This window comes from Solanum lycopersicum, chromosome 12 (genome assembly GCF_036512215.1).
Source record: "Solanum lycopersicum chromosome 12, SLM_r2.1".
Lineage (NCBI taxonomy): Eukaryota > Viridiplantae > Streptophyta > Magnoliopsida > Solanales > Solanaceae > Solanum > Solanum lycopersicum.
In genome coordinates, this window is record NC_090811.1 from 1,818,965 (window position 1) to 1,835,564 (window position 16,600).

A 16,600-nucleotide genomic window follows, 5' to 3' on the forward strand; every position below is an offset into this window, starting at 1 on the left:
ATCTGGGCTTAAATCCAGTTTACAGTGCTTGCTGCATCTGGTTTTTTTCTTATTTTGTGAGTTTTTATTGTTAGATTTTAGTTTCATCATACTTTGTATCTTTATTTTTTTGGGTTTTTTTTCTTCTTCTCAAACTATAGTATAATGATGAGCATTTTCTGTTTTACTTGTATTGATTCTCAAGAATTCAGATTATTCCTTTGTGTTTTATGTATATTTTCTTGATCTTGCAAAGCTCCAAATCTAGTTTTGTTTCCATAGTGATATGTACAAATTGCATTTATTTCAAGTTAAAGTTTTTGGGTAGTTGGTCTATTATCAATGCTAAAGGTAGAGTACATGTTGTTTGTTCATTGATTACCAATGTATATCACCTCTAGTTGTTAATTTGTTGGACTTGTGTGGTGGTCCTTATCTTTTGGCTTTAAAACAAGAACTCCATTGTTGTAGTAAATGTGCGATTTAGCAGTTAATGAAGCGGGTGAAAATTTTGTAAATAACAATAGACAATGAAATAGGTGAAAATCTTAGGGTTTGGCACATGTCACGAACTTAGGTGTTTAAACCTTGTTGTTAGTCTGGTATTTAAGCGGAGAAGGTAAGAGGGATAAGTATGTTACAAACCTCAGGGTCCAAACATCAAAGTGAGTAGTTAAGATGTATGATTAGACAATGAAATATGTGAAAATCTTAAGGTTTAGGGTTTGATGCACGTCACGAACTTAGGTGTTTAGACCTTCTTGTTAGTCTGATATTTAAGCAGAGAAGGTAAGGGGTTAAGTATGTTACCAACCTAAGGATGCAAAGATCAAAATAGACGATTTAAGCTAAGATGTATGATAAACTGATTCGAACATCACGACTATAAAAAAAAAAAGTCAATAACTTCATTGATAGCCATTGGTAAGAAAAAGCAAAAATCTTTTATTTCAAAGGGTCAAGATTCTTCCGGACTTATATGCTGGAATTGAGGTAATTTGATTAAAAAATTATATATTTTACAGTTATATGATGTCAACACTTGGAACTTTTTGATCCACCAAAATTAATTTTTTAAAATATAATATTTTATTTCGTTTCAAAATAAATATTTATTTTTTAAATTAAAAAAGTCAATGTGATAAATTATTAAAATTGAATTGAATAAGATTAATCTAAGTCTTCCTTTGATTAAGGGGAAATAGTTTAAATTCAGTCTTAAATTGGAAGTCTCCATCACTAATTTAGGGAAAAGTAATTAATTCCATTATCACTTTGCTAATTAAATTCAAATTTCTTTAGTCATTTTTTAAAAAATATATAAAAGTTAGGTTTTCAAGATTCCTCAAGTCATCTTCTCTCTTCCTTTTCATGATAATCGTGGTATTCGAAGCAGGTTATATATATTATAAAAAAAATTCGTTAACAAGGTAAATATTCAGGTAATTAGCCAATCAAATTACTAACATTGTCTACTTTTTGTATTTACGGTTTCACTTATATCTACTTTATCGTTATTCAAATATTTTGTATCAAGAATTGAATGTTTCAATTAATTTGAATTTACACTTTCCATTACAAGGATTTAAGTGTTACTTATTGAAATCAAAGTGAATGTTAACTCTAAATTATAAATCTTTAGGTTCAACCTAATAGAAATGAAACTTAAATATTTATTCGGATTCGATATTTATTTTAATATAACATAGTTAAGTTGAAAAATGTTATTTATGGCCTAGTTCCTACTTTGCTATTTGTTGCCCAAAAAAAAAAAGCAACAGGAAATGGTTTAAAATAAATTACTACAATACGAAATATTTTAATTTTTCTTCCGTCATTTTTTCGTGATTGAATTACTTGATTTAAGTATCTTTTGAAAACAGTCTCTCTACTTTCATGAGGTACGACAAGATTTATAACACATTAAATCTACTTTTGAAGATCAAGGAAAAATACGATAATCTTCGCACAATGATAGTATGAGTAAGCACAACCAAGAGGGAGAATTTGATAAAATTCATGTATTTTATAGACGCTAAATTAAATATAATTTTTTTATTAGATATTTAAATATTTATTCATACTCGATATTTACGTATTTTAAAAACACTAGAGCCTCTTCCTTCTAGCCGTTGATATAACTTTAAGATTTTTTTCGACAATATTTTCAATTAAAAAACCCTACAAAATATGTATTTTCATTTAGTATTGTGTCCTAAAAAACATCACACGTGAATATACCTAACAAAATTACCCCATTTTATGGGTCACTTGTTGTCTATTCAAATCGGGCCAAATTTGTGGAATGAGTGATATCGTAACCGTTTTTGATTTCGAACTATATAGTTATAGATATTATTCGATATTTTTTTAGGTCTAAAATATTTTGTTATATAGTCATAATTATTGATTCAATAAACGCGTATTGACTTACTATTTCAAACACATCTCAATTTATTATTATCGTTCCTTTCTCCTCAACATTCTTTTCTCTTCAATCAGTGGTATACCTGTATACCGCGAAAAATAATCAGTTAAATATTCTTCGTTAAAAATTTATAATATATACTATATATATTGAAAATTTAAATTTATCAATGAAATTTTTGTTTTTACCGCTATATTCAATTTATTTACCTTTTTTTTCTTCTTCTTCAAATAAAGTGTTTAGAGAAATAAATCATGAACCCTCCTCATATAAAAGAGCTTGTGGTTTCATTAGTTAATAAATAATGCTCTTTCATTATTTACTCGATTTGATATTCGTATTAAAATATTAAATTATATAATTTGAAATAAATATCGACAGCGAGTAAATATTTATCCACTTAATCGAACTCTTTAATTTTAAAGTTTTTTTGGTTGTTTGTATTAATTTGTTGTCTTTATTTATAGTACTCTTTTTCACCAACCCTTCTCTTTCGAATGCATTTTCTTATTCTTATATTTGGTCAACATCAATATGGGACTTTTTCCACATTGTTTATATTCTATCAACACCAACCAAAAAAAAAAAAAGAAGAAGAAAAGAATCAAATTTTTTTATATTTTGATGTTACTTGAGTGATAAATATTTATTCTAAAGGTATTTATATTAAATTATATTAATTTATTATCGTTAAGTAATTTATTAAGGTAGAATCCATATTAAGTTATCATGAATGTAAGTGATAGACATCATATTATGATCTCAGTTGATAATTATATATCTAAATTTTGAGATTGCATAGTTAGACACCTCATCTCGGCTCTAATATGTCAATTGAACAACCCAGCTTATAAAATGATCATGTAGAGTACACCTCTAAAATTTATGTGTCACGTCATCATCAAGGTGTCCACGAGATATAGTGTGGACAAGTTGATATGCTTAGATATATATATATATATTCCCAAATTAAAGTTAACATGTCTCGTTACCAGTTGAAGATAATGATAAACGTGCTTTTGCTCTGTTCGTTTTGAATCTGGAAATTTATACTTGTTAGAAACTCTCTTCTTTGTATTTCTGACTTTTAAAATTTATCTGTATTCGATATTTGCACTTTTAAGCCTCAAAACAATGTTCATCAACCTGGTGTAAAATTTAATTCCAAAGTAAGTGGGAAAAAAAAAGATTTTGGAATATAAGAAGGCTAAGTGATATATATTTATATATATAACATAGAACAATAATGTCATTGTATCTATCATTTTCTAAACTCTTATAACAAATGATAGTATATAATATGGCTAATACATAAATGCCACCAATTAATGGAAGTAATTGGTAAATGGGGTCCAAATCAACATTATATTTCACATGGCTTTGTTTGTTAGAGAAATTCTCACATCACCATCTACTCAATTTCTTGGTTGTTGATTAGTGAGTTGGTTGACTAATAAGTGTACTTAATTATATTAATAATAAAAATAAATATACAATTTCAAAAACATTAAAATAATTAGTAGTCATTTATTTAGAGCCTCAAATGACAGGCTGTGAGTAGGTCAAATATATTAATTATCGATATGTCACATATCTCATATATACCCCATTATATTTACTCTCAAACAAACATAATTCGAAATAATAACAATCGATCAGTTGTTTTAAATTTGAGCCTGAATAAAGAGTTATTTTTTATCGTAAATCATTATATTCCTAATATGTAGATTTTTTATTTTTTTGAAAATGAACCTTATGGGTTGGGGGGATTTAAAGTGCTCTGGCTAGGTATATATATATATATATATATATATATATATATATATATATATATATATATATATATATAAATGATATCATAATAAAAAAAGTTAAAAATTTGAGGTACAATGCAAAATAAAGTAGAGATATTCCATACTTCTTATATTAACGTGTTATTGTATGAAAAGTTTTAAATAATATTTTTAAGTTAAATAATATTTTCTTAACAAAAGAAAATCCAACTTTAGTTAAAAAATATAATCTGAATCACTATTTACAAAGTCTAAACCTTCTTTTTTTTACTTTTTGCTACACTTTTTTCCAACTTGTTAAGAAATATTTTGAATCATTAGCTTTTTCTTTCTTTTTCTTTTTGGTATATATATATATTCATTAGTTTTCTTGACTTGTAATACTTTTTTATATAATTTTCAAAAATGTAATTTTTAATATAAGAAATTATATCAAATTTTAAGTTAAAATTTAGTAATTTAACCTTTATACTTCGATCCATGCAATGTGAGAAAGATTTGAGTTCGAAATGTCAATCTCCCTTAATTTAGCCTTTTGCTATTTCACTACCAGTCATTGGATACGATGACGTTACTTAAAATTAAGAAAAAAAGAAACACGTACAACAAAATAATCGAGAATCCTCCTTTATATATATTCAATAAGTATTGCATAACCCCTTTTACTAAATTATAAAGAACCCTAAATAGTTTAATAAGTTGTCATGATAATACTTTTCGACATCGAAAATTCTCTCCAAACACAAATGTATAAATTGGAACGTTAGAAGTGTTAAAAGAAGTACATATAACAACATGTTAGGAGACCAATAAACCCTTAATGATCATATATAATAATGTTAGTATTTATTGTTTTTGAAGAACTTTTAATAGATCTTGTTCAAGTTGTATAAAAACTATTTTAACATAACCATATTTCTAAGAAAATTGCAAATCCCCATTTAGGCTAGAATTGTAGTCTCTGTCTAAAAGAATGAAATGCCAAAAAGTATAGAATATAATATTAATAAATATAATAAGAATATTAAAAAGGGAAGTAGTTGGTATGAAAAAAGGGAATAAAGAATGTAAATAAATACAAAATGTATTGTATGGATGCCACTTGGTGAGGACATATATAATAGCTGTAAGGCAAAGCTAAGTTGAGAATAAATTAAAAAAAGTATGGTTTGTCTAGTGATTCTGTTGGTATATTGAATCATTGATTTTTAACTTTACTTGGTTCGATATTCGTATTGAACTATAAGGTTTATTTTTTGAGATAGTATTTGAACTCTAGACTTTTCATTAAGATAAATATTGACATATTGATTTATTGAGGACAGATCTTGAAATGATATTTGCAAAGAAATAATGGGTTTATTTTTAATTTTCGATGTAGTATCTGAACTCGAGACCTCTAGTTATTAACATAGTTGAAAATAGATATTAACACGACATTTATATGAAAATGTGGGATCCATTTTTAAAGGTAATATCTAACTCATAACTTTCTGATTAAAACAATAGTTGTTAGCATATTGATTCGTTGAAGATAGACAATGGCACAATATTTGTATTGAAATTTAGAGTTTATTTTTTGCGATAATATCTAAACTCCAGACCTCTGATTAAAACTTGAAGGTAGATACTGACACAACATTCCTATTGCATTGTAAGGTTTATTTTATGAGATACTATCTAAATTCGAGCCCTCTAATTAAAACGATAATTATTGACGTATTGAATCATCGATTCGTTGAAAAATCAGATCGATGATGTATTACATGATAGCTTTCTTGATACTCATGACTATTTTTTACTTTTAAAATTCCCAAATAAGATCGTGTGAAGTATAGCAATAATGTCTACACATCATATCATTCCTTCCCAAAATGATCTCAAACCCCCATAATTATTTTCTTTATTATTAATGCCAAAGTACCATATTACTTTTTTCTGACAATTATTATTTTAAAACAAAGCCCTTCAATTGAATTATATAATATATTACAAATATGACAATGATGATTGTTGATGGTCGTTGTGGTGGTGATTATACAATGGAGGAACTGTGATTATATTTTAATTAAACCGATTAAGTAGCAATGATTAGTTGCCATACATATTCCTTTATCAGGTTCAGAAATATACCCAATATAATCTCACAAATGGAGTCTGAAAACGTAAGATATATGCTCCGCCTTAAGGTTCAGAAACATACCCAACACAATCCCATGGAGTCTGAAAACGTAAGATATATGATCGCCTTAAGGTTCAGAAACATACCCAACGCAATCCAATGGAGTCTGAAAACGTAAGATATATGCTCCCCTTACTCCTACACAAGGTCAAAAAATATCTACATCACCAAAAACAGCAGAGTTTTGTTCAAATCTTGGAAGGGAAAAAAGAACAAAGAATATAAGATATTACATTAATCCTATCGTACAAGTAAAATACAAACTGTACAATACAGCTGAAATTCTATATTGGAAACTGACCACAACAATACTAACAAAATAAAAACAAGAATAAGTAGAACAATGAAACTTCCAGTGCAGACAATGAGGGGAGGATTAAAAAAAAAGAAGGTAAATGAATGATAAAAGGAAAAAAGAAGAGGAAAAAAAATTATAATAATACACATTTTAGGTGCAGCAGGCAAAAATAAAATTCTCATAATGAAGGTTCCCATTCTTTGATAGATAAATACCCTTTAGCTTCTTCCCAGCATCTAGTTACACTTCCTTTTGGCAGCAGCACAGTGGATCCGATGCTCGGTGATGAAAGCTATAACCCTTGGAGATGCCTTGAGCATGAACCATTCTACAGCAAGCAGCTACAAAAATATCGTGACTCGGAATGCTCAATTCAATCACATTATAACACTGAATTTTCTTTATCCAAAAGGGTTTCCTCCAGAAGAAGAGAAGGTGTTCTGGGTAGGGGGTGCAGAATATAATCCACCCGGCTGCTGGTTCGAGTTTAGACCTCCAAAAGCAACCCCATCAAAGCCAAAACTTGCTACTCCTGGTGGTCTGCAAATTGAAAAGCACTCCTTCAGTGTTACCCCTCGAATGTATAGATTCTTCAAACAATGAAAGTAAACCATCTTGAGAAGGAAAAGTTGAATGACAAGTTTATAAAAAGCCAGAAAGTTTCGGTCTATACTTCTAGATTTAATCTCATATATGTTAACACTTCATTTGTTATGTCCTACATAGGGAATAGGGTGCTGGAGAGTTTGTAAGAGAAAGCTAAAATGATATTGTTTGGTGCAAGACTAAAACAAAATAGCTATTAACCAAAGTACCTCTGTGGCATGCTACCAGCTACTTGATGCCCCATGTATGAGCCTAAAAATTAAGAAATCATCAGCGTTCGAAAATATGAACCATAGTTCTAATGAAAGGGTAACTGATACTACCTGGTGGAATTGCTGATGCATAAGATGGTGCTTGCTGAGGCATTGCCGGAGGATAAGTTGGGGCACCGAGGCTGGATGTATGCAGCAATCCAGTTGGAGCTGCCATATTTGGTAGTGCACCTTGTAATGATGACATTGATGGGAACTGAAAAATGAAAATCTCAATGAGATCAAGGGAGGTTAATGTTAATTAACATATTTCCCACTAAAAGAAAGCTTTGTTTCCTTCTGTTCAAGGTCGAGCACAAAGGGTTGTGGTTGTTGCAGCAATTAGTTATTCGCAACCTTATCACATAAATTATTATGTTTAGAAATAATAGGAGTACAGGTAAAAACCACCTCAATTAAATATCATCAAGTTCACTGCAGATAAAAGCATTTCCAGATTTTTACCAAAAGATGAAACCCAAGTGCATATAATAATCACCTAATATCACCATAAATTATCAACATCCCTCTCTATATCTTATTTTAATGTTTGCATCCTTTTCTTACTATTCAAATAAGTTGAAATGTCTTCAGCATCAATCAGCTTATCAGTACAGTCCAAAAGGTATAAAACTAAACATATCTCTGCTCCTATCGACTCATTTGCTAAAAGGAAAATTTTTAGGTACATCCTTTCTTCATTTTTTGTGTGGGTATGCAGGAGAGCGGGGAAGAGGGGCGGCTTGATTCTCTTTTATTATGAATGCCTTGTGCATCATAAGTGGTGACAAAAAAAATCATTCACAGTAAGGTGACATTAATTTCACATACCGTTGGAGCTTGTGAAGTTGGTTCATTTATGACATCAAAAGGGTTTGTTGTTTTTGATGGTTGTGGAAAAGCATTTGTAGCCTGAAAAAAGGTGTCCATGAGCAAGATGAAAGCGAGTTTAGCATGATGTGACAGTAAAATAGCAGAGTCAAGCATAAACACTTGGGGTCAGCACGGATACCATTGACATGTTGTACTGCATCGCGAATCCATAGCCTTGCTGTGGACCAGCATGCCAGCCTGGAAAAGCTCCAGGAATTGAAGGATAGTTTACAGCAAACAAATCCTGCACAGAAACGTACATTCTCAGACTACAGGATTTTTTAAATGTACCCATCTACTAAAGAGAGAACTTCTTAACCTAGACAAATGTTCATACTTTAGGCTATACAAATCTTCTAAATATATGATGAGTACTAGATTTAATAACATGATAAAACCATAGAAAACAACACACCGCAGGCAGTTCTTTTCTTCCAATAGATTTGATTTCAACAGAAGAAGCTTGAGATGCAACTGCAGAAGTGGCTTCCTGAAGGACAGGGTTTACAGCTTGAGGAACTTGTGCAGTTGCTGAACTAGGAAAACCAAGAGTGCTTGGGGAAACTGAAGAATTCCATTGCTGAAAGAGGAAAGATCGTGGTTCACTATGATCAGTACTGAAACACAAGGATACAGCGAGTTGACCTCAAGGACAATGTAGCGCTAAAAAGCTACCTGATTGCCAGAAGGTCCACCAGCAGCTGGAGTAGAAAGCTGCGATATAGCTTGTTGGCCAGTCACAGGAAACAAGGAAGTCTGCTGAGGTTGCATATTAGACCAGTGTCCACCATGAGTATTTGCAAAGGCATTACCACCACTAACTGGCAGTATTGATGTCTGTTCAGTGGGTGCAGCTGGAGCACCACCAAGTGGAAATGCTGCTGAGTTGTCCGTAGTTGCAGCTCCAGGAGCAAAACTACTGAAAGGGGTGAATGGAGCTGCACTACCACCAGGACTTCCTGAAGGAGCAGTTGCAATTGCTGGAGCTGTCAACTCTGAGAATACAGTCTCCAGTAGATTGGTATTTGAAGGAGCTGGAGATGCTTTAACCTCTGCAAATGAATCAAAGTTCGCCCAGTTGTCAGCAGATTTCGTTGGTTGAGCAACGGGCATGACCGTAACAGATTGTTGTATTTGTGGTGCGGGTGCAGAAGCTGGGGGTTCAGGAACATCATCAAAATCAATTAATGAGGTTTCAGTCTTGAGTTCAACAGGGTTCCCATTGGAGGACGCCAAACTACTGGAAGATGCAGTCCTCTGCACCATACACAAAAAATTATTTAGCACCTTAATAATTGGTAAGCTAGGGCGAAGCCATAAAAGAAAAGAGTGTACTGGTAAGTGGTAAGTAACGTGGAGCATATTTTGCACCTTTTGGTTAGGTAAGCAGTAAGGAGCTTACAGGTAAAGCACGTGCAGTTTGAAAATGCTAAGAGTTATGTGAAATCTAGATGTACATATTTCCTATTTGTTAAATAAAAGGTTTCCGGAACAATCGAGAAATAGACTGTTGAATATGAATATTCACATGGAAGACACTAGATGCCGCCTATGTCAATCATCACTGATGGAGACAAGCAAGCACTTGTTTGTAGACTGTGATTATGCTGCAAGGGTGAGAGAGTTGAACTTCTACAATGGTCCAACATCTCACTGCCTGCAAGAGAATTGAAAACTATATTGGAGATGACTAAAATGAAGCATTGGAAGAAGTTTAAGAAAGTGGTGGCTGCTCTATGGGGAGCTATGGTGTGTCACATCTGAAAAGCAAGGAACTGGAAGAAAATCAGAGGTGTACAGATACTGCATACTGGAACAGTGGGGAAAATTACAAGAGAAATTGTAGAGAGAATAGACATGTATAAAAATACAGAAAGAGCAAATAGATGTAAAAGTTTTTGGCAAATTTATGTAGTTAGCTGTTGGTCTTTCTTAGGCCCTTCCTCATTACATCCTTACTAGAGAGAGAGTGATGAGGTTGGGTGCTCCTAGTTCGTATGTGGATGTTTTTGTTAATGGTAAGATTCACATTGGTAGCCAAAAAAACATTTGAGAAAGAGCTTTTTATCAAAACCAAAGAAATTGTACCATCATCCGAAAAAGGAACAGATAACACAGGATGTCTTGTGAAAACAAACCGGGATCATAACGGGTGTTACTAGATAATGTAATAAAGCTTAATACCATCATCCAAAAGAATCAGATACCATATGTTGTTGTATAGGATATAATCCACACCTGGGTCCGCATGGAACTATCAGCAGCAGACCTACCACCATTGGTTTTCGGAGGTTCAATAACTCGAAGAGGAGATACACTATCTCCAAGAATCTCTCTAACAGGACGAACCATTGGAGGACTAGATGTGTCAAGGTCGCTTTGACGGTCAGGTGACATGCTTTCAAACTTGGATCCTCCATCAGAAGTTCGACCATTACCAAACCTATCCTCCCGTCGCCAGTCATTGATTACTTCAGCACGGGCAGGACTTCTTTGATCATATCCAGGACTTCTTCCACCACTACTTCTCCCACCAGGACTAGCTCTGTCGCTATATCGACGCTCATATACTTCCTCATTTGGTGGGCTTCGAGAGCCACCCCGGTAGGTATCTGTCTTCCTGTTCTCGTTCATGTTCTCGGCTTCAGCCTGCAGATATCAAATATTATATGAATTAAAAGGAATCCGCGTTCAACTAGTGGACATCAAAGGTTTTAGAACAGAAAATATGCTCAAGTGAGGACATCATGGAAATTCTTCTAGTGTAAGAAGCATCATGAGCTATTCTGAAAGTTAAAATTGAGGATGAGCAGGATAGAATATGTACCATCTTTCCCCTTGGCGGCTTCTCAAAGCTCCTTTCACCGGAGTATCTTCTATCCACATACACATGCCTAATAAAATCACGAAGCCTCTCTACATTACTGAACACAAAGACTATTAGAACTCATTTGGGGTCAATAATAAGTATCAAATACATACATTTTATTAAGATCACAAACCTGCCATCTGGGAGAGAATTACGCTGTGGGTCCCAGTCCTTCAAATATATTTCCTTTGCACTCTGTGAAAATGACCCCCCACCCCCAAATAAAAACCCGCAAAGGCAAAAGGATAAAGGAGTCAGGCAACCAGTGATGAAAGGAATATGAACATGACAACAGAAGTAGGTGTGCCACTTGTAGCAAAAGGAGCATGCATACCGCATTTCCTCCTCCTTGAAGGGCACTAACTTCTTGTGAGGTAAATTTAGCCATGGATACTGATTTCACTCTATGGGTGAACTCCCGGCTGCCAGTATTTTCAAATGTAGACAATAAGCAAAGAACTAGAAGTTAAAAGGAGTTCATAATGCTAGGGAAGCACCGCAGAGGAATGATGGTTGCAACATTTATTGAATAACAGCACTTACTGTAAACCACTGCATGTTGTGCAAACAAATGTCCAGAAATTAGTGCAAACATATTGTGGCCCCTGTTAAGACAGAAAAGTATGAGATATATTACTATACATCTGTTATTTGAATAGATAAGAATGACACTTGATAATATTTAAAGAACCTGTTATGCAACTAATTCAGACAAATAAGAGAGGCACAAAAGCAAAGAAAAAACATCCAAGAAATGACACAGGAGCCTCGACAGTATATACATCAATGAGTCATTTAATATACGGACAAGTTATACATGAATTTTGATAGAAAGATTGTAATATGGTGAATTATAACCAATGGATTGTTAGGTTACCTTATTTACTATTGGTTGTTTAGTTCGTCCTAATAATATCTAGAGATACACGGTGCATCATTTAAAACACTTCTTTGGCTTAAATTGGATAAAGATTTGTTTTAAATCACTTAATCTAATATTGGTTCTATCAACATATATGCCTAAAATTTTGCTTGATTAAACTTAAAAATAAACTTGAGCTACATCAATTATGATTTTAACTTTTAATTTTTCAAGGAGAAATTATTTTCAAGATGAAATTTAAAAAGACAGAAAAATTTATATACAACAACATACTCAATGAAATCCCACTGAGTGGGGTCTCGGAGGGTAGAGTGTATGCAGACCTTACCACCACCTCATGGAGCTTCAATATACAAAAATGTTATATAAATAAATAAATTTAACAAGCATCTATTGAATATGAAAATTTTATTATAGAACTTTCTTTTTAATTTATAATAATTCAATGTAAGCTGATACTTTAAAGGGCAATTTAGACATCTACATGTTCTATAATACATGTATTGGTAATAGCCGTATCATTACACCACAACAATTTCAAGGTATAATAATGTTCTAATTACAGCATAACTAATGCAAGGATTATTACTATTGCAAATAATTTGGCACTAAATCTGCATAAGTAATGAATTTACTACAGGAATTATTTCCAGTAATACATCTAACCAAACGAAATGGAAGGGAATGAGACAGTCTTTATCTAATATATCTAGGCTTCTCATCTAAATATATAAATGTAAGTCAAACACAGACAAGAAAATTCAAACCCAAATCAATGTGACAATTCTCTCATAGTCAGTAAAGACATTTGAAGTAGCTGGAAAAGGGCTTGTATACTCACTCAATATTTTTTCAAATGAAAATCATGTCTATTTATAAGCCTAACAATATATCATAAGCAGTAGAAGAAACATTGTCATCACTAAAGATAAATGTCAATAAATTAATGATGAGGAATATGGAGAAGTGCATAAACAAACCATTAATAGGTCATTTGGTTCACATGCTAATTATGTGGAACTAGAGTAGAAGGATTATTTATCCAGTAAATAACAATAAAAAGGCCGTTACATGATAAAAATAACAAAAATTTGTATGTAAAAAGTACTATTACAAAAGAATGTTATTCATTAATTACCTACTTTAAGGTAATCTCAAATACTTTAATCTTCATATTGCTAATGAACATAATTTTTTATTCAGTTATTTCATATTCTCTCCCACATAAAATAATGCATAGATTCTCGTACAACTTAATGTGGATATTATTTAGTACAGCCAACCAAACACTAGTTACCAGGATAATTTTTTCTAATTCCTCAAACCGAAGATTGTATGTTGGATTATCACTGGAATGGTTTCTCTTAATCCCTCAACTTAATGGTCCCTTAGACTCTTATTTTTTGAAGTATCATATCGTCAAAAACACACCCGGATAAGAAGAGAGTAAGGCAAAGGAGTTGAAGTTACTTTAAAGCAGTGAAAACACCGTAGATGTATGCGTGCTCTGTTAAATGGGAAATATAGGATGCACATGCTATCTTACTACCATGGTTGAAGCTACTATTCTTTTAAGTAAAGAAAATCTCTTAATGCAGATTATTTCCGTTGAATGCATAGCATTCCTCAAAATTCATTTTGAAATATATCCTATAAAATCTAATTAATGCTTCTCATCTAAATTTAATATTAGAAAAGGATATATTCTAAGAAAAGCAAATCTTGAAGAGTAAATACTAAGCTCTTCCTCTTAACACATTCCTTCCACATACAGAGCATCTTCTTATGAACTGCACTTCTGGATTTCAGAAGATGTTCAACTTTTTCAAAGAAAGTTAGCACATTTTTTTGTAATAAAGATTAAATGTATAAAGCAAATTAAACTTAATATAACAAGAATTGGAATAATTGTGGCATTTGGAATCAAATACAGTTTTTTTCTTGGAGAATGGAATCAAATGTAGCTTTACAAGTGAAGGTCCTCTCTAGAGTAAAGAAATGGTAAGGAAGTGGTGAGGTAGCCAACTTTACAGCCTACGTGATGATTAGATTTAGAATTTCACCCAATTAGCATATCATGGTATCTGTTTGTGCTTACACCATGTCATATCCAGACCTAGAGAGAAATGCAGTCACTCTAAACAGATTAACATATTGAACAGAAGCCCACATTTCCCCATAGCTCCACTCCTAGATAAGACAGTTCATAATTAAGAACTTGGCCTTACTTTTCTTTTCATTCTAATGTGTAAAAGTCATGCTAATCTTCCATGTATTCTTTCAAGCTTATTGAAAATTATTAAATAGAGTAGAATGGAACAGATACAGACCAAACCAAAAGGTCAGCACAATTCACAGTTCAAATACAAGAACAAACTCAGCAGCTAAAGAGGTAAATTAAGACCAAACAGAAAGTGACTAAATAGAAAAATGGTCAAAATGCTAAGCTAATAAATCGAGCCGAACGAAACAGATATAGAACATTCCTATAACCATTGCCAACTAGTTTTGGATCAAGACGTGGTTAACAGATTGATTAATCCTAACAAACTACTCCGTTGTCCCTTTCTATGTGATATTTGAAGAGCCAAAGAATTTTATTTTCCATGATTTGTTTCTACATGTTCAAATATTTCGGATCTTTTTTCTTTGATCAAGTAAACTATTTGAAATCATTAACTATAGTGACTTACTAAATTCAATATTCAATTTCCAAAGATGAAAATTTTGTTTCCAAAAAACTTAGAAAATTCTACATTCAACTTGGCATCAAAGTTAGGTACTTTGACATTCCCCCACCTAAAATGGGATATAGAGAGTACTAAATATAGCAGAAAAGAACCAACATAGAGGATTCATATAACCGACAGGATAGATCAAACTTACCAAACTATTACAGTTTATACATCGTCGATTGTCGGGAAGCTTAAGCAGATTCCGTATAGTTCTTTCATTCTTCTCATCCTCCCTTCGGTTCGCCATATTTTCACAAAAAACTAGCAGTCAAAGCCCTATCTCCTCAACTTACTGCCAAAAATCACACGAAAAATAATCACCAATTCCAGTAAAACGACCAATTAGAGTCACATAGACCAGCAAGCAGAGCCCAAATTTCTCAACTTTCTGCCAAAAATTACATAAATATTCATCATTTCCAGTTAAACGATCAACAAAAGTCACATAAACTAGCAATCAAACCACCATCTCCTCAACTTACTACCAAAAATCACACAAAAACTCATCAATTCCAGTAAAACAATCAATTAAAGTCACATAAACCAGCAATCAAAGCCTAAATTTCTCAACTTACTGCCAACAATCACACAAAAACTCATCATTTCCAGTAAAACGATCAATTAAAGTCTCATAAACCAGCAATCAAAGCCCTACTTCTCAACTTACTGCCAACAATCACACAAAAACTCATCCTTCCCAGTAAAACGATCAATTAAACTCGCACAAACCAACAATCAAACCTCTATCTCCTCAAATAACAGTCAAAAATCACATAAAAACTCGTCATTTCCAGTAAAAGGATCAATTAAACTCGCACAAACCAACAATCAAACCTCTATCTCCTCAACTTACTTGCAAAAATCACATAAAATACTCATCACTTCCAGTTAAACGACCAATTAAGATCACACAAACCACCAATCAAATCCCTATCTCCTCAACTTACTTCCAAAAACCACACATAAACTCATCAATTCCACTAAAACGATCAAAATCAACTCATTTCCATACTAACTGCCAAAAAACCGCACAACAAATCATCAAATACAGTTAAAAAAACGATCAATCGAACTCACACAATCATCAAACAAAACAAATTTCAAAGTTCTACCACATCAGATCTGGTAAATTCACATTCAATCAAATCCAAAACAAAACATACACTAAAACTCTTATAGTACCTTGATCGATGAAAATGGAGAAAACAACAGCTCAGAATGCTTCTTCCTCTTTTGGAAGAAGAAATTGTAGAGAGAGAAAGAGAAAATATAGGGTGCTCCGCGGATACAAGGGAGAAACTGTGTGTCTTCTGTAAAGAGAAAACTGAATAATTTTTGACGGGTGGTGGACTTTGGAATGTTGTTATGGGGACAGGTCGTACATGGCGGCTGTGAAATTATACAAATACCCCTCAAAAAAAATAATGTATATTTTATATACTATATAGTTTTTTTTTCCATATAATAAATCGGAGAATCTTAGTAGTTTTGTGTATGAGTCGGTTCAGTTTGATTTTGAAACTCATTGATTGGACTTATCGGTTATAGGTTTGTCGACCAGCTACACTGTAATCGCTTTTAGATAACTTAGAAATAAGATGATGAATCAAATGAATAATGTATGTGAGCTGACAGATTGTGTCTTGCTCAAAAGTAAATATTAGTATGTAGGCATAATACGTAAATGTGTCTTTTAACTTGGT

The 16,600-nt window shown here is 32.4% G+C and overlaps 1 protein-coding gene across 4 annotated transcripts; it reads right to left on the minus strand.

Annotated features, from left to right (window-relative positions):
* Positions 1-6,235: 6,235 nt before the first annotated feature.
* LOC101246217 (probable ADP-ribosylation factor GTPase-activating protein AGD14) lies at positions 6,236-16,311 on the minus strand. 4 transcript variants are annotated; one of them, XR_738682.4, is made up of 15 exons: positions 16,080-16,311; positions 15,049-15,189; positions 11,823-11,884; positions 11,614-11,701; positions 11,413-11,474; positions 11,238-11,334; positions 10,649-11,059; positions 9,086-9,667; positions 8,826-8,990; positions 8,550-8,654; positions 8,369-8,449; positions 7,610-7,754; positions 7,496-7,538; positions 6,896-7,220; positions 6,236-6,520 (listed from the first exon to the last, which is right to left on the minus strand). XR_738682.4 is itself a non-coding variant. In XM_010315423.4 (14 exons), the coding sequence occupies exons 2-14, from the start codon at positions 15,142-15,144 to the stop codon at positions 7,082-7,084; spliced, it is 2,076 nt and encodes a 691-aa protein (XP_010313725.1). In that variant the 5' UTR covers positions 15,145-15,285; positions 16,080-16,311; the 3' UTR covers positions 6,565-7,081. The 4 variants fall into 4 exon arrangements, 2 of the variants coding, with proteins under 2 accessions (XP_010313725.1, XP_004251595.1); XR_011213502.1 differs by having other exon boundaries at positions 15,049-15,285; XM_010315423.4 differs by lacking the exon at positions 6,236-6,520 and having other exon boundaries at positions 6,565-7,220; positions 15,049-15,285.
* Positions 16,312-16,600: the final 289 nt, after the last annotated feature.